Source organism: Rhinolophus ferrumequinum, chromosome 4 (assembly GCF_004115265.2).
Source record: "Rhinolophus ferrumequinum isolate MPI-CBG mRhiFer1 chromosome 4, mRhiFer1_v1.p, whole genome shotgun sequence".
Classification (NCBI taxonomy): Eukaryota; Metazoa; Chordata; class Mammalia; order Chiroptera; family Rhinolophidae; genus Rhinolophus; species Rhinolophus ferrumequinum.
In genome coordinates, this window is record NC_046287.1 from 28053226 (window position 1) to 28080820 (window position 27595).

The 27595-nt window shown below is 34.3% G+C and overlaps 1 protein-coding gene across 11 annotated transcripts in view; it reads right to left on the bottom strand.

Moving 5' to 3' along the window:
* The window catches only part of MYCBP2 (MYC binding protein 2), a 248084-nt gene that overhangs the window by 150640 nt on the left and 69849 nt on the right, over nt 1-27595 (bottom strand). For 10 of the 11 annotated variants that reach the window (XM_033105219.1, XM_033105218.1, XM_033105213.1 and 7 more), the window contains exons 18-21: nt 20283-20390; nt 13734-13853; nt 12726-12807; nt 4355-4472 (exon numbers count right to left, since the gene is read on the bottom strand). In XM_033105219.1, the coding sequence (XP_032961110.1) occupies nt 4355-4472; nt 12726-12807; nt 13734-13853; nt 20283-20390 (428 nt within the window). The remainder of the gene's footprint in view (nt 1-4354; nt 4473-12725; nt 12808-13733; nt 13854-20282; nt 20391-27595) is intronic. The other variant, XM_033105215.1, reaches the window with a different exon arrangement.

The window sequence follows — 27595 nt, forward strand, 5'->3', positions numbered from 1 at the left end:
AATTGAAAAAGTAATAGCAAGTTTCCATTAAGCTAGTATCAGTAAAAGAATGATGAAGACGGATTGGTAAATATTCATCCACCCCTGGCCACAGGAGCTTTCACTCTCCCCGAAGCATTCCCCTCCAAAAACCCTCTGGAAGGCAGAAAATCCTGCCTCATGGCAACAGGGTTACTACAAGTAATGGGAATGAGAACCACAGGAAAAAATCCAAAGAACAAGAGAGCCTGGAGCACAGCCAATAGCATGGTTAAGTTCTCACCCAACTACCAGGTTTCTAGTGAGTTCTATCTATTACTTCATCAACACCACAGCAAGAAAACACAGCCACAAACTAACCAGAAAAGCAACCAAACGTCAAATCTCGGGGATGAGCCAGGGTAAGGAAAAGTGGATAGCACATGATTAGAGAAGAAGCCAAAAAAATTCAACTTTTATTCTCAGCTTCTTTCAATGTCTATCCTTATTTTCTGACAAAGAAAAACAGTCAGCAAAGTACATCGTATTCAGGGATATAATAGACATATTATGCTCTTGGTTAGAAAAGACATTAATTATCTTTTGCATTGACTACTGAAATAAATATGTATTCCTTTACTATCAATCAACTAATGTGAAGAACAGCAGTCCAAAAATATGATAGATGCCCGGATAGCCTCATAAGGATTCAAAATATGGTTATAAATAAACCACATTTAAATTCATTAAATTTCACAAGTAGGACTTTTGGGGCAAGAGAATAATAATGATTGTCTGATTTCAAGTAGTCCCATTCACAGTACCCCCCTAAACCAACACACAGAGCAAATAAAATCACACATGTATCAAGCCCATAGCAGTTTTAAGAAACAGCAGATCTCATGTTATCTTGTAACCAGAGGAAAAAACAAATAGCAACAGACTTTTCTCCATCCACCCACCACTGTAAGCCTGAGGTGGTGGAGAGGGCAAAAGGGAACGCTTAAGAAGGAAATCAGAGGAGTATAGAGGACTTAAGAAAAGGCACTGGCAAAACCATCCCCCAAACAGAAAATCCAACCCTTAATGTCAAAACACTAAATACCAGTAAAGACCTGCAGGTTCATAGCAACAGCTAAAGAAATAAGGTTCAAAGTGTGCAGGGCTAATTCTCACCCATCCAATCGACACAAATCAAAAGGTATGACAACACATTCTGTTGACAAGACTGTGGAGAAATAGGCATCCACCTACATTGCTGGTGAGAATGCAAAACACAGGGGAATTGATAATCACAAAGTTACATAGGTATTAAATTTTGAGCCAGCAATCTTACCTCTAGAAATTTACCTCACAGATACCTCTAACAATATTCATTGCTATCACTGTAAAATATTGGGACGTACTTAAATGTCCAAGCATAAGAAATTAACTGAATAAACTGCAGCACATACACACAATGGAATACTACGTAGAGGTAAAAAGAGAATAAGAGCAATCTCAAGACTTTCAGTCAAAATAGTGGAGGAGGTAAACTCTGAGCTAGCCTCCTACCATGGCCACATCAAACTGCAACCAAATTATAGAACCACCACCACTGAGATCCACATGAAGACTAGCTGATTAGAATTCCTGTACCTAAGGACATAAAGAAGAAATCAAATTGAGACTGGTAGGAGGAGGGGCAGAGGTGCTGAACAGGTTGGTCCCACACCCACGGTGAGGCAATTAAGAAAACGATAGGAACATCTCGGCTGCAGTGATTGCCCCTTGAGGAGCGAAGGGTCCCAGTCCCACACAGGCTTCCCAGCGTAGGGAACTAATGCAGGGAGGAGGAGTCCCCATAACATCTGGCTGTCAAAACCAGCAGGGACTGTATCTGAGAAAGGCAATGGGCTGTACAGGAGGCCAAGGTGCTGTTCTTAAAGGGCTGATGCATGGACTCACTTGTTCACAAACTCATTCACTCTAAGCACCAGCGCAGGAGCAGCAGCTGAAAAAGTGCCAGGGACATACCAGGAAGAAGTAAACTGACTTCAGGAAGAGGGCTGGAGGGTAAGGTATCAGGGCAACTCTCTCCAGGGAGAAAAGTGCTGGCAGGTACCACTGTTCCTTTGTTGAGCTCTCCTCTCATCCAGCGGGCAGGAGGCAGGAAAGTACTGAATCTGTGCCCTTCACTTACCTGGCTAACACTGTTTAGCCTGCCTTGGTGACACCCTGACAACCTGCCTCACCCCACTCACTGGGCCGGGGCTCTTCCACTCCTCCTCCACACAAGTGTCCTGCTTCAACATGAGCTGCACAATTTTCCCCAAATCTACAAACCTTGCATGACTGGTGGCTGTCCCAGGCTTGTACTGCATACTTTCTCAAAGGTCCACAAATCCCACAAAAGTAGTGGCCAACCTTGGTGTGCGCTGTAGCTCCCACCAAGTGGCCCCAAGTCCCACACAAATAGCAATTGGTCTCAATTTCCATTGTAACTCCCATCAGGTGGCCCCAAGCCTGGCACAAGCAACAGCCAGTCTTGGCCTGGCTAATGTAGCTCCAACTAAGCAGCCATAAATTCAGCATGAATGGCAACTGGCCTCAGCTTGCATTGTAGTGCCCACCAAAGGGTCCCCAGTCTGGCACGAATGGTAGCTGGCCTCTCCCAATCACCTCCAATCCCAGCACAAGTGGCAAACAACCACAGATTACTTAGTAGTTCCTCCCAAGCAAACCCAAGCCTGGAAAAAGCAGCAGTAGACCTTGGCCTGTACCGGGTCCACTTTTAAGAGGCTTCAGACCCAACACACCTAGTGGCCGACATCACACCACACCAGAGCTAACCCAAGGGCACCTTTAGCTGGTACCAGAGCCCTGCTAAAGTGACTCCCACTCCATGGGATCAGACCCTGCACAATACCTCCTCTGCTGTAGTTGTAACCTGCCCTCAGTTAGTCAGCATGACGTTCAACTCCACGACGCAATGATGTGCTAACAGCAATAAAAGCCCAATTACAACAGGAGGGCACACATAACCCACACGGGGGACACCCCAAGAGCACCCAACATAGGTGAACAGGGAGACTGTGCTACTGGCCTCCATTGCACAGCTTCTACATTACAGCCACCCTGTCAAGACTGGGAGACACAACAGATCTACTTAATACATAGAAAAAACACAGGGAGGCAGCCAAAATGAGGAGACAAAGAAACATGTACCAAATGAAAGAACAGAACAAAACTCCAGAAAAGGAACTAAACAAAAAGGAGACAAGCAATGTGCCAGATACAGAGTTCAAAACATTGGTAATGAGAATGTCAATGAACTTGGGAGAAGAATAAATGAACTCAGTGAGAACTTCAACAAAGACTTAGAATAAATACAACTCCACCACGCACTGATGTGCTAGCAGCAATAAAAGCCCAATTACAACAGAAGGGAACACATAACCCACATAATGTATGCAAGCTATTCTTAAAAGATTCAGGAAAAAAATGTTTGATGTACATACACACACACACACACACACACACACACACACACACGGTGTGTGAATGAGATGAGAGCATATATGTATAAATGATAGAGCAAGTAGATGAAAATGTTAACAATAGGTAAATCTGGTTCAAGAGTATATGGGCATTCTATGTACTATCCTTATTTTTGGCAACCTTTCTATAAGCTTAAAACAATTTCTAAATAAAATATATTTTTATTTTTAAAGATCACATTCACATTTTTAACAATAAGTTACAAAATATATTCCAGGGGTTTAGGTTATAGAGTTCTGAATAGTTACCCATGTCAGAGATAGTATAAGCTTATTAGCAGTTTTATGAAGTTTTTCCTTGATCTCTACTATGCTCACACTACACAAAATTCTCAGAGCATTTTCACTCTTCTCAAGTTTTGAAAAAACAGAAACAGAGTGAAAAAAACAGACAGAGAAACAGAGACAGAGAGTGTGAGAGAGAGAGAGGAAAAAGGAAACTATAATTTTAAACAAATCTAGTAAGAAAACTAGGCTTTTAAAAAGTTCTAAAACAGAAATAATTCCATACGTTAAGAAGAATAAATCTTTACAAGCTAGATGACAAATAAGTTTTCAAATGACAGAATTAGTTCTACCGAATGCTTAAAGGTCTCTGACATGCAATAGACATGTCTAATTCTAACATATCTGTTAAATTCAGTAAATTCTTAGGCTAAACTAGAAAATTACTTCAAAGTAATATTCAGGTTTTGTGTGTATTGAGGGTGGAGACAGGAAATATGCATATGCAATAATTATAACACAAGAATTTCACTGAAACCAGAAAAAAAAGCTAATGTAAACAAATTGAAGGCAATGCATTAAGAAAATAGTAGACACAATGCAATATTATTAATACTTTAAAAATTCCTTACAGAAAAACTTCCGAAAGTGAAGACCTGTCCATCCATTAAAAGTACCGCTGTATGGTTGCTACCTGCAGTAACTTGTGTGCTAGGGCCTGGCAATGCTTGAACGAGAGTGGGACATCCCCTAGGTTAAAAAAAAAAAAAAAAAAAATTAAGTCAATATCTTATAAGAACCAACTGAAATAAAAACCAATGAATAAGCAATGCAATAAGAATAAGAGATAACAGGCACTAGTAAGAATATTCAGTAAACTTATTTAGGTGCTATATGCCTGTCTCCATTCTAAGTGCTCGGATACGAAGATGAACAGATATAATCGCTGACTTTAAGGAGATTATTAAAAAGATTTCCCGAGGGGTGGCCACATGGCTCAGTTGGTTAGAGCGCGAGCTCTCAACAACAGGGTTGCCGGTTCAATTCTTGCATGGGATGGTGGGCTGTGTCTCCTGCAAGTAAGATTGAAAACGGCAACTGGACTTGAAGCTGAGCTGCGCCCTCCACAACTAGATTGAAGGACAACAACTTGACTTGGAGCTGATGGGCCCTGGAGAAACACAGTTCCCCCATATTTCCCAATTAACATAAATTTAAAAAAAGACTTCCTGAATTTATTGCTCTATTTATAGACAATATAATTTTTAATTTTTCTCATAGACAGGTATTACCTTTGCTTTTAAACAAAAAAATTTTAAATCTTTCACAGTGAATGAAACATTAGTGATCTCTATAAATATTTGTTGGATGAAATAATTATGCAATGCTTTAGCAGGAATTCAATCCAGGAACTACATGAAACAATTTTATGCCCTCTTTTCTACCTGTTTTCACTGGGCTATAATTTTAGATTTTAACACAGCAGTTACTGAATCAGAATACTCTATCATGAGAGGCAGTGCAGTAGTGGCTAAAAGCTTAAGCTCTAGAACTAAACTGCCTGAGTGTGAATCCTGGCTCTACCACATAATAGCAACATGACCACGACTTTGAACAAGTTACTCATCCTTTTTGCATGTTAAGTTTTCTATAACATGGAAGATGATAATAATCAGTATGAAAACCCACAGGGTTCTTATGAATAATAAAGAATTCATATATGTCAAGCACTTGGATCAGTGTCTGGCACACAGTTAACACTTAATAAATGATAACTATTATGATAAATAACATCCTTGTATCCATCCTTGTATCATTTATTTAGCATTTATTAACAATTTTTAGTAATCATCTGTAATTAGAACAATCATCACTATAGAACTATTTACATTTATACCGGGGTGCCAAAACAATGTATACAAGTGGACACTGGTTAGTGTTGTTCAAGCAGTAGTTTGCCGTAATCAGAAGTGTCTGGACGCTGATGGTAACCACTCTGAGCACCTCTTGTAATTGCAGAAGTCAAAAGTGACTTGTATTCATCTTTTGTTATCGGTATATATTGAGTATTACAATTTTAATATAGTTTTCCTTTCTTAAAATGTGTATACATGGGTTTTGGCACCCTCTGTACATATAGAAATATAACTGGAGAGCTGTTTTTCAGGTAACGTTACTATGATACTTTAATTTTTAAAAAATTACATGAAATATATTTTTCATATTTTTGCAGGCTGAAACGAAAAATGAATTAGAAGGGGCAAGATTAGCAGCTGGAACCTAGCTATGAAAATTTCACAATAACTGGGTGAGTGATGATGAAGGCATGAACTAGGAATAGTGTGAATTAAAGGAATGAATTAATGTGACAGCTATGTAAAGCACAGAAACAACTAGACTTGGAAAATGATTGATATGGAGCGTGGAAGGTTTTTTGCATGAGCAACAAGATAGATGGTGGTAACATTCACTTAAGCTATGAGAATGAATGAGATCTAGGAACACAGAGAAAAGGAGATCCTAGTTTTCATTCTTAGTCTCTTATAACACTTTCAGTATGGACAGAGAAAAGAAAAGCTGGTAGAAATTTAGGATGTACCAAAAAGGAAGAATGAACTCTAAGAAATGTGGTACCAAAAAAGTCATTGAAGGGAAGGTTTCAAGAAAGAGGAAATATCTTCACTCCAAATGCTCTAGAGAGACACACAAGTGACCACTCGATTTAGCAAGAAAAAGGTCTCTTTGGTAGGAGTAGGCACAACATGGCAGCAGATGAGTCTATGCAAAATCCCTTCAAGTCTCAACCAGAAAGAGAAAAAGGAGAACCAACAGCTAAAGGGAAGACGAAGCTGAAGGAGAGGCTTTGTTGTTTTAAGATGATAGAGATTTGATGAAGTTTTAAAGAATGAGTAAAGATAAAGAGGCTGAACATAGAGGAGACAAGAAAAAGAACTTGATTCCTAAGGCTTCATAGCATGGACCAGAACAGGTCCCTCTTTAATGTTTCACGGAAAAAAAGAAAAGTAGTAGTATGAATACAGGTACATTTGTAGAGCTGTGGGCTGAAGAATTTCCCATCCGATGGTTTTTATTTTTGTTGTGACATGAATAGACATCATGTGCCGAGAGGAAAAAGGAAATGGATGAGTAAAAGAACTTGCAGATTATAGAAAAGGTATGAGGCTGAATAGAACAAATAAATGGCTAGATCAGAAGTTTTTGACCTGGACCCAAAGGACTTCTAGAAAGTCTGTAAGAGAGCTTCAGGAGGTCTGTGAACCTCCTAGAGTGTAAGCCAACATATATATATATATATATATATATATATATATATATATATATATATATATATATATATATATATATATATATATATATATATATATATATATATATATATATATATATTCTTGTATCTATTTTTTCTGCAAAGCCCATATCTTTCATCAAATTCTCAAAAGATCTCAGACCAAATAGGTCAAAACTACAAAACAGGAGGATCACTGCCCATCATAGTGGAATTGGTTGGATCTGGAAACTATATAACAGTCTGCACGTATGTGGTTATTTATTTTTTTCCCAGAAGCCTAAGTTAGACAGGGAAATTACAGATAGACTGATTCTTGCTTGAAGTTTTGCCGTGGCCTAGCATCAAGACCAAAAGGATGAGAAAATTGAGGATACTGGCAGCAGTAGAGGGGAAGAGACTAAATAACTATCTCTAACTTGGGCAGGAAATAGAGCGAAAGAGAGTAAAAAAGTGGAGGACAATAGGGCATGAAGTACAGATAAGTCAAAGGCCAAGTAAAGCTAAGTAATAGAAGAAAAAAATGTCACCACATTATAGGTTGTTTAAACTTAAGAATTAGTTGAGAGTTGGAGCTGTGCTAGATCCAGATGGGTCCTGTGAATAACCACCAAGAATGTGGAAGTTTCCTATTAATAGATATAAGGGTATCAGATAAGTATATTGTATGGGGCCGTTCACATGGTTACTGAAGTCACTCACAAGTGTGACAAGACTCGTGGCAGATACTAAATTTTCAAAGAATGAAAGGCAGTGACTGAAAGGTAGGCAGGTAACACAAGGGGAGTAGAGTAGGATGGCTATGCCTCAAAAGAGCAGTAGTTTTTTCCCTTGAGAAATGGAATAATATGGTTTGGAACAGAGTGAAAGGTAAGTGGTTCTCATCTCTGAGGTACAGTGAATTTTGGCAAATAAACAACTACCACTTGAAAATGCTGTATGGTCAACTAAAGCCTTCATAGGAATGTCCACTCCAATTCAAACAAAGAATTAAGGGGAAAGTTCCTATAACTGTTTACTCATCTGCAGTTTACAAAGCACTTCCACATAAAATGTATCACTGATTATCAAAATAACGCTAGGTGTAGATCTGAAGAGCTGAGAGGATTTTCCCAAGAGTTGGTGGCAGGGTCTTCTAATACAGTCTTTGAACTTCTTCCATGATACTAGTGAGTCCACTTATTAAATTATTAGGAAAACATAGGAAGAACAGAAAAAAAAATTGTGTGTGTGTGTGCATGCACGTGTGCACATTCCAGGCACTTTACATATACTATATTAACTCATCAACAATCTTTATTTAAACTAAGGCTTAGTAAATTACTGTCACACGGTTGGTAAGAGATGAAGCAAAAATTTGAACCTTGTCTGGCCCCAGACACGATGATGGTGCAGCATATTGATGCAGAAGGAGAATAGTATAGCAAGAGAAAGATGAAACTCAGAAACATTGTAAGAGTTAGCAAAATTCTACTGGAAGAAAGAAGGAGAATAAAGCATCTAAACTGTACAGTTCTTTCCCAAAATCCAGGTTTAAGTTTACTAAAATGGTAAAAGAATTTGGAAAATTTAGGAGCATACTGAAAAAATAAACAAACAAAAAAGAGGATTGGTAGACTCGTGTCATGAGTGAATGTATGAAAGCCCTCATAAGCTTTCTGACATTCACTTTAAAAAGTAGCAATAGGGAGCGGCCAGATAGCTCAGTTTGTTAGAGCGTGCTGCTCTTAACAACAAGGTTGCCGGTTCGATCCCCACATGGGCCACTGTGAGCTGCACCCTCCACAACTAGATTGAAAAAACTACTTGACTTGGAGCTGATGGGTCCTGGAAAAACACACTTAAATAAATAAAAGTTTTTTAAAAAAAAGAGAAAAAAGCAGCAATAGTAACAGCTAACATTGATTGAGCACTTGCTCTGCGCTAGGGCTCTGTGCTAAGTAACAGGCATCATCTCACTGAATTCTCTCAACAACCTTCTCAGGGAAATATACTTATTCCCATTTAATAAAGAAACTGAGACACCAGAAAGTTAAGAACTTGGCCAGGGTCATATAGGTACATGTGAGAAAATCAGGACCCAAAAAAAGACCAAACTCCAGTCATTTTAAGACAAAACATTATAAATAAAGAGAATATCAATAACATTTTTCTATCTTTATCATCATGCATACTACAATATTTATCTTACATTAACCACACATTATTAATGTGTGCTATACAATAAATTCCATTTAAAAGCACTTGATTACTAGAAACTTTAAAAAAATACCCTCCAACTTTATTTCCGCTAACTACCTATAAATATTTTGCTCTGTGGTAGTGAATATGTATGCTATAGGGGCTTTGTCCCTCCTGGGACTGTTCCTCCATGTGAGCGGTCAATTCTCTTCTGAATCAATAACACAGTTCTTGACTCCTGCCTTCCAAGTCCCAATAGATCCAGACAAAAAGGGTAACTTGAGTGCTTACAGCAGAGCTGGTTTTGACTATTTCTGTTTAATCCCTCAGGCATGGCGTAGGCATTATTCCACTGGGTTATCCAGTTTAGCTTTCCCATAGCACATGCACTCAGTCTTCTAGTTACGACTCAATCCATGGAACCAGGAGTGAAAATTTACATGTTGGAAAAGAACAACTTTGGGCAGTTAAAGCAAATCCCACCAGAGTTTAATTGTCTTAAGAAACCCTAATATTTTATTTTCAACATTAAAAGATACCAAATTTCACGAAATTGATACATTCAAGCTATTCAACATCCTTAGCTGATTGCTATGATGTTGTCACCTGAGCAAATCACTGCAAATCAAGGACTGGTGCTCACTGGTATAATCAGCACCAGGAGGCAATGTTTTTAGGTAAACTGTTCATTTTAAAAGCTGACATGAGAAACTTCCCTTCCAACAGCCATTACACCTTAACGTGATGTGGCAGGATGTTGTGCTGCTACTGTTCATTCTTCATGTTGCAGTCACCTGAGGGCTGTGATTTGATTACAGTCATGACTTTCATTATTTCTCTCCCACTCAGTCAAGACCACGAAATATAGCTATCTGCCAACTTCCTGTGGAATGACACCCAGGACGAAGTTTGGTCTGTGAGGAAGCACCGTCCTTGCTGCACACACCATGATGCTCCATTATGTCTAACTTCCCCTGTTTATATCATGCTCACGAAAGGATCGATCACCAGCTAAATAACAACCATGATAATGATGATGATCATAATAAAAACCCCTCTTCTCCTGTGTCATGAATCTTCAGTAAGAAACAGAACAAAACTTTGCCAGATTCTTCTCCATACAAACTGCAAGTCCTGACTCAGTCTCTGCGTATCAGTGAGGCCATTCGACTATGAAGCAAAACATTGGTTGCCTCTAACACCCGTGATAGGAACTGCCCAAGCCTGCAAGCCATTCATATTGTCATTTCCAGTGTCCAATATCCAAATGCCACATCCATTGATATTTGACAAAGTAACTCTGCCAAAGAACTTTTGCTCTCTTTATAAGCACAATATTTGTCGTTAAGATTGTGCCAATTTTGTAAACCTCTTGACAACAGTGTCAAATTTATGTTTCACTGGTGTTTTTAGTGAGAAGTTCAACTCAATGATACGCCAATCATCTCTTCTCGTTAGGAACATTCACCAAAGTAACTTTACACTCCATTTCATCTCCATTTTGCATGCATTACAAACGGATCTGCCCCTGCCCTCTAGGGGCAGACAGTGGTTCTCAATCCTGGATGAGCATCAGAATATGGACAGCTTTTAAAAAGACTCTGATGCTGACATCCTATCCAACCCTCCCTTGCTGCTTCCAATACCACCCCTCCTCATCCCCAACACGTACTTCTTAGAAATTGTAAATGTAGAATCCAGACATAGTATTTTTGAAGTCCCCCAAGTAATTGCACTGTGCAGCCAAGATGAAAAATCACTCACTGGTCTTTTTTATGTAAATGGCATAATTCCATCTCTGCCACAGACATGGAGTGGTTTCAGAACAAAATGAAAACATTGGATTTTATTTCATGATTAGAGTAATTTACTGTATGTGAATGAGAAACCATACAGGCCTAGTTGACTCGGGCAGGTAACTAATGACTACAGGGGAGAATAAGGCAGAGTAGAGAGACAAAAAGAAAGAAAGTTCTTGTGGCGAACTGAATTAATGAGTCAAGTCTGGCCTGAAGCTGCCCTAATTATCTCCAGACTTGATAAACAAGCCTGGTTTCAGGGGTGGGAGGCCACACGCACACATCACTCAGATCTTTAAGACAACCTGCTACAGGGAACAGAGTTGACCCGCCCCCCCACGCTGCCCCTTTCGGTCCCTATGGCCGTTCTTTCCCTGGATGCTAACAGCCTGTGCTGAGCACGGTAAAGGTATTAAGACAGGCCCATCCTGCCAGTTTAAGAGTCTCCCAAAGGCAACGTTAGCTCGAGGACACCCCACTGGCCTTGCTGAAACTCTCTCAGAATTGCACTATAATCTAGACTCTTCCTACTCTATCCTTTTTCCTTCTTTGTTTTTCCAACAGGGGTCAGACCTACATCGTGTCTGGAGGTTTTCCTTGTCTAGTTCTACTTTTTTCCCTTCTATCTTTCACACAAGTTTTCTACCAATAAATTCTTTGCACATCTAATCCTGTCTGAGCATCTTCTTCTTGGAAGAACTGAACTAATAAAGATGGATTTTCTATACATTTGACCAAAAGCACCTTCACTATATTAGCAGGATATAGATTCAACCGCTGTAATGGAAGCCAAAATAACAGGGATTTAAACAAGATAAAGGTTTATTTCTCTCAATTAAGTATCCAACTGCAAGGAGCTGACGTGGCTCCATGGTGTCAAGGGCCCAGACTACTTGTACTTTGCAGCTCTGCCATTCTCAATACATGGTTTCCCACTTAGGATCGCTGTGATGACTTCCCCGGTTCCTGACACCATGCATGGATTCCAGGCAGAGAGCTGGGAGGGAAGAAGCGGAAATGGAAGCATATCCCACCCTTCTAACAGCAGGATTCCAAAGTTGCACCTATCTCTTTAGTTCACATGGCCTCATCTGGCTGCAATGGAAGTAGAAAAATTATGAAGTCTTTAGCTGCATGGTCATGTCACCAACTAAAACTCTACCATCAAGTCAATGGGAAAGAATGAATGTTAGGAATTGTCTAGTAGTCTTTACCACAATTAGTTCTTCATTATGCTGAATAAGTCAAAACAGTTTCTCTGAGAGACCATTATGTTTTGTTTGAAACGTATTCAAAAGCTTCAATGACTTTCTGTTAATTTTAGACCAAAATTTCAAAACAGACAACATCAAGAAATATGAATAAATCTACTACTCATTTTTTTAAATGCAATTTGGGGATATTCATTGTCCTTTCTATTGCCATGAACAACCTTCAAAAAGACAGTAACTATTAAGAATACAGTAGAATTTTGGGGTAATCATAATCACTCACATTTTAAATGTATAAAATGTAAATCAACTTTTCTTCTGAAATTACAAAATCATCTATCCCCACAAAAGCACTGAACCACAAAATCAAGAACCATCAATAATGTAGGGACCACACTATATAAAATAGTGGTATAAATACCATTTTAGGTATAGAGATATATATTTAGAGAGAAATAAGGAAAGAAGAAAAAAGAAAACAGTATCTTCAAACAAGTTATAGTACCTGGAATTGACATCTCCGTGTCCTAACTGCCCATGTTGCCCATATCCAAATGTATAGACATCTCCATTTTCCATTAAAACCACTGAAACCAAAATACAGAGTTTTACTTTTTCATTATATGTATTTTATATTTCTATCACACCATACTGAAAGCAGTGTAATTGTTACTACTTTGAGCACTATTTATGTTCAAATGGGCTATTGAGCACAAATTTATATTTAATAAGAAATAAATATGATTTTAGTTCTAGAAAATATTTTATAGCTTATAAAAATACACAATATTTTTCATGATACATACTTTAAAATTTGTATAAATTCCATTTAATAACACTCATATTTAATAAAACATTGGTTTGGGTCAACTGTAAAATTTTTTTAATGAGTAACTCCATATAAAAGATTGTCGTCTCTTATCTAGGATAATTATATAGGTAGCAGATAGATTTGCACTCTATTTAATTACGTACAATATCAATGAAATGTCAGAACTTTAATATCTGTCAATGATTTATCAAATAAGGAATTATACCTAGCATCAAGGAATTTAACATTTTTTTATTTTTATAAAGGCTAACTATACAACCTAAGCCATATAACCCAAATGCAATACTTTACTAAGAATTTATTTTTTAACATTAAAAAAATTAATTTGTTGGTGCACATTTCTCTTTGAGTAACAAAATATGAGACCACAGTATAAAAATCACAGAATTCTAGAGTTAAAAGAAATTTCAGGGATTCTTTCCTCTTCAGAAATTTCCTGAATTGAATTATAAATTCATCAGAAGACACTAACAGTCAGATCTCTGCACAAGTACCCATTACATCATGCCAAAGGTTTTAAAAGGAATTCTGTAATAAATACGAAGCTTTAATAGACTTGAGAGAGATTGCCACACGATAGCTTTTAACACACAATGAACAGATACATTGTCTAAACTAAACAAACAAATGATGTAGCACAATTGTAAAAATGTCGTTATACCCTAAAGTTCCAGCTGCTACCTGAATGGTGAAATCCACAGCTGACTTGTACAGCCCGCAGCTCACAGTCAAACCGCACAGAGCCGGGAGGATACGTTGTGATTTTGCTTGCATCCTTTTCTCCTCGTTCTCCACTTCCATCTGTAAGTGTTACAATGTGTAATTAAGCCATTATTCATCTTCACAATAAAATTTCAAATCAGTTTACTATGGAAGAACAAGAGAAACATGTTAAAAGAAACAAGCAAGAAGAATCTGCAGCTGTTAGAAGTGATAGATCAAGAATCTACCTGCAAAGAAGCAATTTTGAAAGATAATACTATATACTTCTGTTTGTAAATATCACTAAATCAATAAAAACAAAGATCTGGTTATGAATAAAACCTATTAAGCTAATCAGTTATGTAATGTAAACAGGTCATTAAATAGAAACAAAATTCTACATGTAATAATTTATATGGAAAAATTTAGTTTGCACAAAAAATAACTGCATGCAAAGTCATTTAACAATTATTTAAACTTAGTGATATTGTTAGTACTAGTCATTAAAAAAAAAAATTCTAGTTGATTCACAAACACCTGGGACTCTTCCAAAGACAACTTTAGCTTGAGGACACCCCACTGGCCTTGCTGAAAGGCCAAACACAGAAAGGCTACTCTGTCCACCAGAATTTAATTAACCTCAATTAAACTTTAAAAAATTTATAAACACCAAATAGCATTATCCATTATATTATAGCTCAATGGCTTACTCTGATTCATCTTTCCTGTCCCACCTCTCCTCAGCCATTCTGCTTTGTGGCCTTCTTCTGGCTCACAACCGCTAACTTCTCTCAACCAAACCTTTCTTCTTTTCACTCCTTACCTTCTTATCATTTCCTCCCTTAAGCTTGCTTTAGGCCTTCCCTGGTTTCTACATTTGGCTTTGAATATTCTGGCATTCTAACTGTAACATAAAAAAAAAACAACACATTCCATAATATAAAACCTTTATTTGGAATGTGTAAATAAGGGAGACAACTTACTTTTCCTCATCTAAAACTACACATCACTAGACTATGACCTCCATATCATGAAGATTCAAATTCCTTGCACATTGAATACATGTAAAACTAAAAGGAATTTCAAATGGTCAACTAGTCTAAGCCACTCTCTTGTGCCAAAACAACTCTAAATAAATGTGTATAATATGCAGATACACAGGTAGATCTATAGACACATTTTAAATTCTGAATTTTCATTGCCCATTTTAAAACACTAAGCAGAATAACATCAAATCATTTCATGGTTCACATTATCCTTTTATATCTAATATTTCTAACCTCTAGTGATAATTAGGTAAGACAAAACTGGCCCAAATTATAGCATAACTTCTATAACTAAATGACTATCATTTTGAAAAGCTTTAAACTCCTTATAACACTAGGACAGTAAAACCTCACTAATTCGGAATAACACAGAATGGGTTGGCCTGTATGACATACTGAAAAGGTCTTAATCAGAGAACATTTAAGTACAAATTCAATTTTATTACCTTCAAGCAGTACAGATTATAGATTAAACTAGATGCTACAATAAATAAAAGGTGGTTACCTACATTGTAATTCAAAATAGGCCTATATTACATAAAAATGTACCATAAACATAAAAGTCCTTTAACATACAAGAATTAATTGCTGGACCCAGAGGTTGAAGGCACGTTGAAGGAATCCTTCATTTCTTGAGCCCTTGGTTTGAAAAGCTAGTGATTTTAGACAGGTTTCCCCTTAAAAGTATGACCCTGAAAATTCAGAGGAAGAAATTATTTTGAATTTTTTACTCAAAAAAAATCACAAACACTACATCTGAAATATCATAAATTCTGAATTAGTGAGAGGTTTTACTATAAATAGGATAGAGAATATGATTCCTCTTCTGCTAAATTATCTAACGTGGGTTTGCCAAATAAAGCTGCAAGAAAGGATGGGCTACAAAAAAAAATAAAAAAATAAAGAATCAGAGCATTTGGTTTTATTCTATCCAAAACGAAATATACTCTTAGTTCAAAGACTTCTCATCTTGGAAAGAGTGTGGAATAGTTAAATATAAACAAGGGCCTATACAAAAATAAATAAGTAGTTTCCAAAGACAATGTAAATAAGATGACAGATGTGTAGAAATTTCACAGCTTTATCTCAACTGGTAAAAATATCTAATTATTAAAACCAAATCTGATTTAACACAGAAAACAAATTGCGTTCAGATGATTTTGCCAGACTTAATTAAATTCAATATTACAAGCATCATTCCACTTTATATAAATGGATTGACGCCTAGTTAGAATCTTTTACTTTGGAATTTGCCCACTCCCTTGAGTCAACGATTAAATATAAATACAAATCCTATAATAGAGTCATAAAATCTGGGAAAGAGAAATAAAAGCCAGGTAATTTACTGATTAAAACCATAGTAATGAAAAGAGTTATAGCTATTATTTAAAGGTAAAAATAATACTAGAAACATTTTGTTCGAGTTCATCTAAACAAACCTGTTATCTATATAGTTTTTCAATTATTACAAATGGTGAAAGTATTATTACAAGTAAAAATAAACAGGGATGAGGTGGTTGATCATTACAGCAGCAGTGGCAGAATTTTAAAATATATATATAATCTGTAGCTGGTATTTGATGCCAGTTAAAAAATAAAGTATAATTCTAATAATTTAGAAATTTATAAAAGTTTATCAAAGAAAAAAGGTACCTAATAAGTAGCCAAAAATTTAGTGTGAATTCCAAGAATCAGCAAGTGAAATTCAGGAAGATTAATTTTGCTCAAGCTCATTACCATTCAGTGAAGTGTTAATGAGTAGCAATAAAATTAATCTCAGATTTGTAGGAAAAATAGCTGGTCTGAATATTCTTATAAATGGCCATTTAGGAATGAGCATATCCATATTTACCCTAGTATAAGTATGTTCATACATAGTTCATGTGATATTGAAACTATAATAGCTATAAAGTTTTAATAGATATGCATCTAAAATATTATCTGTGTGTATATACGTTATATATACATTATTTATATATTTATGTACACACATAGAAAAAAGAGGATTCAGTATCAAAATGACTTAACTTTAATTTTCATTTAAATCTACACCATTTTTGGGGTAATCCTTTGGTCATGCATATCACAAAAAGTATCACAGAACACAATGAGTACTTTGAGCAAAATCACTAAAATAAAACAGCAAAGTAGTAGCAACTATAATTTGCTAAACATTCTGTGCTACATAAACACTGTGAAAATTTAAATAGTAAAGTGGTTAAGTGCTTTTGGGCACTGGAATCTAAGAGAGCTTGACTGGAATCCTGGTTCTACTATTTACTGGACAACTGGACACTGGACTTTGTAAGTCTTAGCTTTGCCATCTATTAATATAGCAATAACGGTACATTACTTCACAAGGCTCTTGAAGATTAAGTGAGATAATGTATGAAGAGTGCTCAATCAATATTCACTACTTTTGCTTTCTTTAATCAATATAATAATCTGATAACATAGGTATTGTTATTCCATTTTACAGTTGGGAAAACTAAGGCTTAGAGGGAATAAGTAACCATCCCAAAGTAATAAATGGTAGAGCAGTTTTGGAGTTTGATCAAAAACAAGACTCATGCATTTTTACCACCAAAAATAACTGACGTCAATCTTTTTGTAAAAATAAACTAATTACACATTTAACAAACCTCAAATTTTGTACTTTTAGCATAATTCTAACAGAGAAAGCAATTCAATTCAAAGAATTAAAGCCAGTGTTCATGGAGGATTTCTAGTTGTAAAAAAAATACATATATATACATACATATATGTGTATATATATGTATATATATTCATATATACATATATGTATACATACACACATGTATGTATTTATATATACTCTCATCTGTATTTTATTTTAAATTTCATATCAACATAATCAATTAGGAATTACCATTCTTATTTTTAAAATGAGAAAGCCAAACAGATTAAGAAATTTATGAATGGCCACACAGTTCTAGTAAATGATAATTTTAGGATTAAAACTGAAGCCTAATTCCAAAGGCTATAATATTTCCATTTCTAAACAGAAACAGATGTGAAGAAACACACAGATGTTTATAATTGCTCTGGGTTTTCACATCAGTCACTTCAAGACAGCTATCAAGACTGTTTCCAGAACAATTCAGATGTCCCTAAGTAGGAACACTGTGTTAAAATCTTTTCCTATGTAAGGTGCTGAACAGCTGAAACAAATGTTAACCCAGGTGTCTGTTTGAAATATAGTCTATGGTTACATTTTTAAAATAATTTACTATATGTTATATGAATTAGATGTTATACTTATTGATTCAGCCTTACATACTCTTAGTTTGCCTCTAGTCAAAATTTGCCTGTATAGAATAAATTCCATGACCTTCTCTGAATTCTCTCCAATCATCCAGAAGCTCTCTAACTTTCCATCTTAGAACTCACTCTTGTTAACAATAAATCCACAGTTCTTACCTTCCACACATCCAAACAAAATAGTCATACTCTAGGAAATTTTAACTATTATCATCCTACAATTTATACCACCAATATAATTAAATGTAAGACAGAACACAATATAACAAATTTCTCAGTGGAAGACAAATAGGGTAAGAAAATAGAGAAAAAACATATTTAGAAAAAAATACTTATTAAAAGATGTAGCAAGAGTAAAAAGCAGTGAATGATGAGATGATTAAATGACAGGGAAAATGAATGTAAAAGGCGTTAAGGGGGAGAGAATTTGTGGGTGCACAGAAATTAGTAACTGGCAAGTTAATACTCTATAAAATAGGGCACCATTGCTTACACTTTAAACTTAAATTTTCGTGGTAAAGAGATTAAATTGTTTCACTCAATAAAACCATAAAATCTGATTTTAAAAAACTGGACCTACACTATACTACTATAAAATAAGTCCTTCCAAAGAGGTTACTACAAATAACCCTGTGACAGATGAGATGGAATAAGGCTATTATGTAACTATTGTTGAGTAATTTCTATAGCTAATCAATGTGACATTGTCTGTTTTAAATTTGCAAATTTAGTCTCCACTTAGCATTTCATTTTAAATTTGTGGAATAATGAAGATATTTGTCCATAGATACTAACATGGACCTTTAAAAGTTTTAAAATGTTTCATGAAAAAGTGAATTATTTAACCTCAGGTAAAGTATTAGGAAAACTTCAGTGTTTTATACTTGGGAGGAAAAAGACACTAAGAAAATCTGTTCTAACAGTGGCATAGTAGAAAATATGAGATCAGAGATTCTGGCAATAACTACAATAATTTACATAGCATACCCAAAATATTGTTCCTTATTTAAATATTTATGGTATTGATAGAGCACTTAGTAAATACAGCAATCACAAATTTTACTAGGTTAATAACAATAGATTTAAAATACTCTCAATTTTTAATTCTACAGAAAATAAGTAGTACTCTTTTTGTGTGTGCTTTTACTACAAACAGAAATTTTTGTCTGTTTTGTGTTTTTGCTTTGAGTGGCAAACTGATAACATGATAGAAGCAAATAAAATGATTATAATATATTATATGTGAAAGTTTAAAAATAAAATTAGTCTATAATTATACAGTTTTACAGCAAAAAAAAAATAAAACACAAAACATTACTTGGATTAATTTGGCTATGTGGACTATGTGTTTTTAAAACGTTCTATTCTATTTGGTGAAATTTACCTTAAACATTTAGGAAAATAGTAACTGTAACTTGCACTAGTCAAAGAGGCCTGGTTCACAGCCAGGATTCAAGGCAGAATATATAAATTTATAAATTATCTGTATGAAATACTTTCCTGATTTTAGTTGACCCATAATCTGTGGTTTAAAAGAAAATAAGCTTGATTTAGGAATTTTTTAAATTAATCCATATCTCTTATACCTCAAAGAACTGTGTATAACAGATTCCTAGTCAGTTCCAGACTTGTTGAGACCTCTCACAGTTCCTGAGCACTACGGTCAACATAACTCAGTCTTTGCTTACACCTATCAGATTTGACCTTCAAACATCAAATAAATCGTGTATTGTGTATATAAACTTTAATGTTAAAACAATGGAAAAGCGTCATAGAAGTCAACTCATTATTACTTTATACACTGAATTTAGTAATTTTGTTAATTCTAAAGCAAACAAACAGCATTAAAAACAAAGTACAATGCCAGATGGTAGTCATCTAAGAACAGATAATAAAGGATAAAAACAGAAAGCAACTATTACTTTTTCCACCTTCCATTAACATTATTGAATTTGAAAATGGAAAAAAAAAGATATATTTTAAAAATGTCTTCTTAAAGTTAACAAAAAAAAAATGAAATAAAATTGATAGTCAATGACAAACAGTACGACTTTCAACATGTTCTTTCTCCTCAGGCTATATAATAATGACAGAAATAAAGTAGAAGAATTAGGGTTGTGCATTTTCCCAGAGACAAAATTCAAATGAGTGGAAGAAATTGGGAAAGTATCCCACCTAGTTGATAAGGAAGTCCAAATACCTTTGTGCTTGTCCCGTTTATGCTTTAGCTGTGCTGGATGGGATCTGAGTCTGGCTAGAGCCTGTTCTCGATGATTCATAAATATAGGACCAGCAAATACAAGGGGGCCTGAGGAGAAACATTTTGTATGTGCATAGAAAAGCTCACAAAATGAAAACACTACAATGAACAAAAATAATTCAAACTAAAAAGCATGGAAATTTATTCTTTACTGTTTTGGACATTATACTTTTCTCCCAAATCCCCCATGTTAATCCTCCACCCCCAACCATAACCTGTTCACCATTCTATACACAATTTTAGTATCTTAAATATCTTTAATATCTTATAGTTACATAGCAAAAATCTTTTATAGTTATAAAATGATCAGAGAGTAACGGTCTCAAATAAATAATAAGAAAGTATAATTACAATAAATAAAATATTTCATCTTACAAATTTTATTTTACAAATATTTTAACATAGCTTCAAACTTACTAAAGCATGCATTCATTAAAAACAGATACCTTTCCTACTGATGTACCAAAAAACAACTAATTTTTATATTAATGATCAAATTTAAACAAGGTCTTCAAGATTAAATATACATACCACTCTTGCTACAAAACCAAAATAAATGCTTTTGACTTAACTACATTCTGTCATAGAGGTAAGAAAACAAGATGGCCAAACACAAAACAGACACAAAAAATTACTCTGATCTGATACACATACACACACACACACACATAGAAAATCACTGTTTTATAAAGACAGAATTGTAGTTGTATTTGATTTTCTAAACATGGCAAATATAATTTTGCGCATAATGTCTGTAACCTCATACACAAAAACAGGAACACGGATAAAGTGAGATTCTCATTTATGCTAAAGAATCCCAGGAATCTAAACCCAATAACATTTATGGATCATTAACCATCTGTCATAAAATCATTTCTTTCTGAAGCTCCACTATGAACTTATACATACATACACAAATACATACTCATATAGGTTACAGTTATTTCCCCTGCATAGTATTCAAGGGAAAAATGTATACACAATTAATTTAAATAAAATTTTAAAGCTGCTTTTCCCCATTATCATTTAGCTGGAGAAGAAACTTTAAATTATACCTTAAAATTTCAGTTCTTTTCTCATAGAACAGAATTACAACTTCCTTGAGTTTTAGCAACATTAAAAATGCCTGCAAATTTCAAAACACTCTTACATATGACAGTTGAGAAGTTACCAGTATTTGAAAAGAAAACTGACAGTATATGAGCACTGAACATTTTTAATTAAAACAAGTTTCATCATGATTCTCTATAGATCTTCAGCTATAATGAATTTTTCTAACCATGGAACACAATGGAACAAAATGAAACTATTGCCCTGTTATAAAATGTGACATATGTAAAATTAAATACCAAAGTACCCTTCATTAAATATTAAAAAATTGGTAGAAAAGGTATACTTTAATTATGTCTCTAAGTATACACAAAACATACAAGCAGCACCAATTCTATTAAACACCAAGAATATTATCTATCATGACTAGATAGAAACAACACTGTTAACTGTTGCAAAAATTAGTAAGAATAACTAATACAGGTGATGCTAGAGGAAAATGCCACATTCATACATTAGTTTGGATAAATTCCAAACTGACATTTAAAAAACAACTTGAAACATGTATTAAAAATTTAAAACATAAACAGTCTCTGGCCCAGAGAGTCTATTTCTGGGAAACTCTACCATACGAACAAAAACTCCAATATATCCGATACATATGGCTAGAAGTTTAAGAGTATTTATTATAGCAAAACATACAAAACCCTGAAAAATAACCTGAATGCCCATCAACAAAATAACGGTTGAAAAAACTGAAGTATAGCCATATTATGAAATGTTATATAGCTACTAAGTAGAATGTGGTAGATCCATATTTACTGATCTAGTGTGTGTATTGTAAAATGAAAAAAAAGATGTTACAAAGATTGTATATATAATATAGTATCACTTTTGTAAATAAACATATGACTGTTTTTTCATACATGCATAGATATCCACCCATAATTATATTATAATGGATTAAGACATGGAAGTATAAATATTGGACTAAATCTCATTTGCTTGGTGGAAGAAAATGGCAAGGCAAGGAAAAAACACTAGCAACATATAAAAATGTATATACTGCAACTAAGCAAATATTCAAAACATAAAATTCAGTCAGTGGTGCAATTAGAAATGTGTAAAACTTGATTAGAAGATGACAGTGAAATAAAAACAATAATTTAATTAAAGGATAGGTTTGTGGAAATCTTTTGACCTGAACTCCTGTATTACTTTAATATGGCATTGCAATAAAGTACGAAAAGTTTTTTCTGACATAATATTAAGAGGAAAAAACAGAATACTATATCACAGTGTGAAATGATAATGCAACAACAATTCAATTACTTTGAAATTAGAGAGACAAATTATAATAAATTTGTTTTTGCATTCTAATTTGTAACTATGGTAAATTGATTGTATTTCTATGAAAATGGAATCTGTTTTATTCTACATGTGCTGTGGTGGATTTTGTTAATAATAACCGAAGTTTTGTGATTACCATCCCAACGTTGTGAGAAAAGCAATCAAGCCAAGGCCAGGAATCAAATCCAGGAAGAAGAGAAGTCAACTGAATAGCCTACAAGGACTAGCATCATTATCAAACATTTACTTAGAGCTCAGTAGCATGTCAGGAATTTTCATACATATCACTTAATTCCCATTAACATCCCTAGTTAAGTAGGTACAGTTGTAATCCCCACTTTAAAGGTAAGGTCAACTGAGGTTTAGGGTGGTTCAATTCCCAGTAAAAATTAAGAAGCCAGGCTTTGAACCAAAGTCTAACTTCAGAACCCATGCCCTTAACCACCATGCTATATAGTTGGATAATAATATAACTTATTATCCAAATGAGATTCTATTGAAGGCGCTATTAAGAAATATGCCCAGACAGTGGGGATAAAATGGGACTGTCCCAGGCAAACCAAGATATACGCATGAGCTCACCCCATCTATTGCTCACAATTATGAAACTCTGATCTGACATTTAGGGGGAAAAGAAAGAAGGGAGCTAATTTGAGCTTAGTTTTTCTTACAATACAGCACTGACAGGAATTTAAAGATAAGATCATTGCTACAATTACTCAGTAGTCCTTCTAATGACTTAAGAGAGCTATACTTGAAAATTCCACTGAACAAACACTTCACTTATAAAGTTAATACAACTCTCAGAGAATTTATACATCGATCAACCCTATGTAATCTGAAAGTTACCACAAACTAAAAGCTATCATAAATGTCATTGAAATAAATCTGTAAATGAATATTATTGACTATATACAGAGGGTACCAAAAAAATGTATACACATTATAAGAAAGGAAAAAACTATTAAAATTATGTTACTGGTAACCACTTTGAGCACCACTTATAATTGCAGAAGTCAAACGTGACTTGTATTCGTCTTTTGTTTACAGTATATATTGAGTATTACAATTTTAATACAGTTTTTTTCCTTTCTTAAAATGTGTATACATTTTTTTTGGTACTCTGTATTTAAGAAAAATAGTATGTGGAAGATTAATATCATAAAAAATTGAAGACAAAGTTCCAAATTTATTAAAAAGCAGTAATAAGACTGCTTTTTTGGGGTTTCAATAGCACATTCCATTATAGAGACTTTGTGTCATAAACAGGAGCTAAATTACATCAATAGGCCTAAGGCTCACTGAACAAAGCTTTAATACCGTGTTTCCCCAAAAATAAGATCTAGCCAGACTATCAGCTCTAATGCATCTTTCGGAGCAAAAATTAATACAAGACCTGGCATTATATATTATTATATTATGTTATACTATATTACATTATATTACATATATTATATTAGACCCGGTCTTATTTTATAGTAAAATAAGACCAAGTCTTGTATCAATTTTTGCTCTAAAAGATGCATTAGCTGATGGTCTGGCTATGTCTTATTTTCTGGGAAACACGGTATAAGAGTGAGGTCCTAAAATTCTAATCAACTTTGACACAACCCAAGCTTCATAAATAGGATGAGATAGATAAAATGAGCAAAATGATTTAACATAATGTAATCCTGAAGTTCTGAAATTTCTACATAGGTAAAAGCCAATTACTAACATATTACTAAACTGTAAGTATCTAAAAAGTAACAAGGATACAGGGGGTCAAATATATGGAGATGGAAGGAGAACTGACTCTGGGTGGTGAACATTCAATGTGATATATAGATGATGTATTTTACAGAATTGTACACCTGAAACCTGTATAATTTTACTAATCAATGTCATCCCAGTAAATCTAATGAAGATAAAATATAATAATCAATCAATCAATAATAAATAGACAGTAACAAGTATAGGCCAAGAAAAAAAAAGACAAGATGTGTGGCAGTTGGAGCGCTAAAATTTGTCTGACATTCCTGTTCCTCCTGAGGACAAAACAGGACCAACGATGGTCACTAGCAAGGTGCCAAACAAGACCCATGCAACACTGTGCATGTGATTCAAATCTGTATCCAGGAACATCACACAGAAATTCTGCTTCCTTTGACCCACTTGATTCTTACGTAGAGGTTCATGGAACAAACTGTGAACATTACTGCCTGCCCTAGAGCAGTGGTTCTCATAGATCAGCACCATCAGAACCACCTGATGGGCTTGTTCAAACAGTTTCCTGGGCCTGCTCCCCAAGTTTCTGATTCCGTAAGTCTGGAGTGAGGCCTGAGAACAGGCAATTGTAGCAAGTACCCAAGTGATGCTGGTCCCGCTGAGATCACTTGAAAAACCACTGCCCTAAAATACTGAAAAGTATAGTACCTGAAAGAGATTCCTCCATCCAATTAAAATAAAACAATTTTTAAAGAACAAAGGTAAAATATAAATGCCTTAGAACTAGACGATGTTTTTTAAAAACAATGGCTTGTTTTAAAACATAACTCGTATTTTGTTTATAGAGTAATATGCATATATTGGAAACCATTTAGGAAACAAATTGTAAACAACCAAATAAAAATCACCTATAAACTCACTTTTCAGTAAAAACAACTATTGACATTTTAATAATTATCTTTTTAGCTTTTTCCTATGAAATGTGGGTATATCTCTGTGTACATTTTGTTTTCTTATAAAAATTTGTTTTCTTATAAAATTGCTTATAATGGAGTGTTGAGAAGGAACATAAAGATCATAAAAGTATCATATCACTATATTGTTTTATAGTATAAGGATTTTCCAAAGTCACTGAATAAGAATCTGAAGTTTGACTTTTCAAAAACGGAAAAAAGTTCTTGTTTAAAAGTTATTTTTACAAAATAAAATGTACAAGCAGGCTTCTCCTTGCACAGTACTGTGTTAACTGAAACACATGCATGATTCCACAGTAACCATGGTGACTACAAAGCAAGGACATAGTTCTACTACGCATGAATTTCAATTAATTTCAGTAGCAGGCAAAGCAACAACTGCCATAATTAAGGTCCATAACAAAGATCTTAACCCGTCAAGAAATTTACTACATATTTTGTTTTAACAAAAATGAAAGAGGATGGTATGTGTAAGAAAGAGCTCAACCAAAAAATAAAAATAAGACAAAACTTTTGTGCACCAGTAATTTGAAGAAGTGTTTGTATATACTGAGGAGTGCAGATGAAACTAATTTGTCACAAAATACACACCAACTTCCTGGAACCTAAATCTGTGTTTATAAAGTCAGATACTATAATATAAGTCCTATAAAATTTTAAATGGAGGTTTTCTTTAACATTTAAAAGGTTAGAGTTTGTTTTAAAGGTCTACGACACATTTTAAAACAAATGGCACTGTACAATCACAAAGTTTTGTTGAATAATCAATGCAAAATCAATGTCCTTTTACTTCTGATATGCAGAAATATACTAGCTAGAGAAGAATAGCTTTTCATAGAGAAAGAAAAAAGATTAACAAGGTATACAGCATTAGGCAAGCGATTAAAGTCATCATAAGAATTTGCTATACTTTGGTAGAAACATAAGCAATTGCTGGGTTTTGTAGGTCAATTCATATAATTCTACCTAATACGTCCAAAAAAGAAAAAACAGATAGTAAAAAGATACACTGAAAATCATATCATTAAGGAATTACCACTCAATTAACATGTCATAAAAACATAGAACTTAACTTTTATCCAATTTTCTACAAAATATTTAATGTGTAACTTCCCCACATATTTATATTATGTAAATAATGACAGTATATACATTAATCTTATTAAAGTCAATACTTTTATGTAAACAAAGCCAAAGTAACTGCAAATATTCACTGTATCAATTAATAAACATTGCTTGTAAGGTACTATGAAGAACAATCTTTAAGTTCCAAGCATATGTTTCACAACTTAAATTTAATAAAAATAGAATGTACCATGTGTGCTATATATTTTACTTCTTATTCCATTTTACATTCAAAAAAAGAATGCCGATGGCTAAGTGGGTAACAGGTTCTATTTCATGTATCAAAGACCATGGCATTTTGAGTATTTAAAATTTACAATATCAGTAACTATTTCTAATCAACATTTTGCCGAGCAGAGGAATAAAATCACAGAACTCTATAATAATTTGTCTTACTCTTACAAAAAAGGTTCTACTGAACAAAAACAGCTTTAGTAATACTTATATTTATCTCTGCTTGTTGGATATATACTAAAATACCTATTACAACCACAATTAAATGCATTTTTAGGCTGAGAAATGATTATAAATAATGAGGAAAATATAATAAATCTTTGCAATTAAAACCTGCAGACTCTCCAACTTACCCTTCTTGTACATAACCAGAATAAGCTTTTTCCAGAATAAAATCAGACACATAAAGGCATAATTATGCATTGGATTGGAATAAAGAGACATAGGACTATGCCCAAGTGATGATTATAAATGACCAGGAAAATAGGAAATAAAATACTATATTAAACTTGTTTATGGCGAAATAGATGAGTCCAAAATCTGGGTGAAGGAAAGTTATTAAAATTCGTATTTTTAAAAAAGTTACTAATAGTTTTTGATGCTTGGCAGATGGTGCAACAATTCTTTTTTTTTCTTTATTTTTTAACAGCTATATGCTATGCTATAAATATTCTACTAAATTAAACGTATGTTATCAGCACAATCGTAAACATCCTGAATATTTTCATATTATTTTCATGAGTTACTAGAAGGTCACTAATTTTAATTTGTATTTCTTACCAATTCAGCCTATTCTGCAAACTTTTCAGTGGT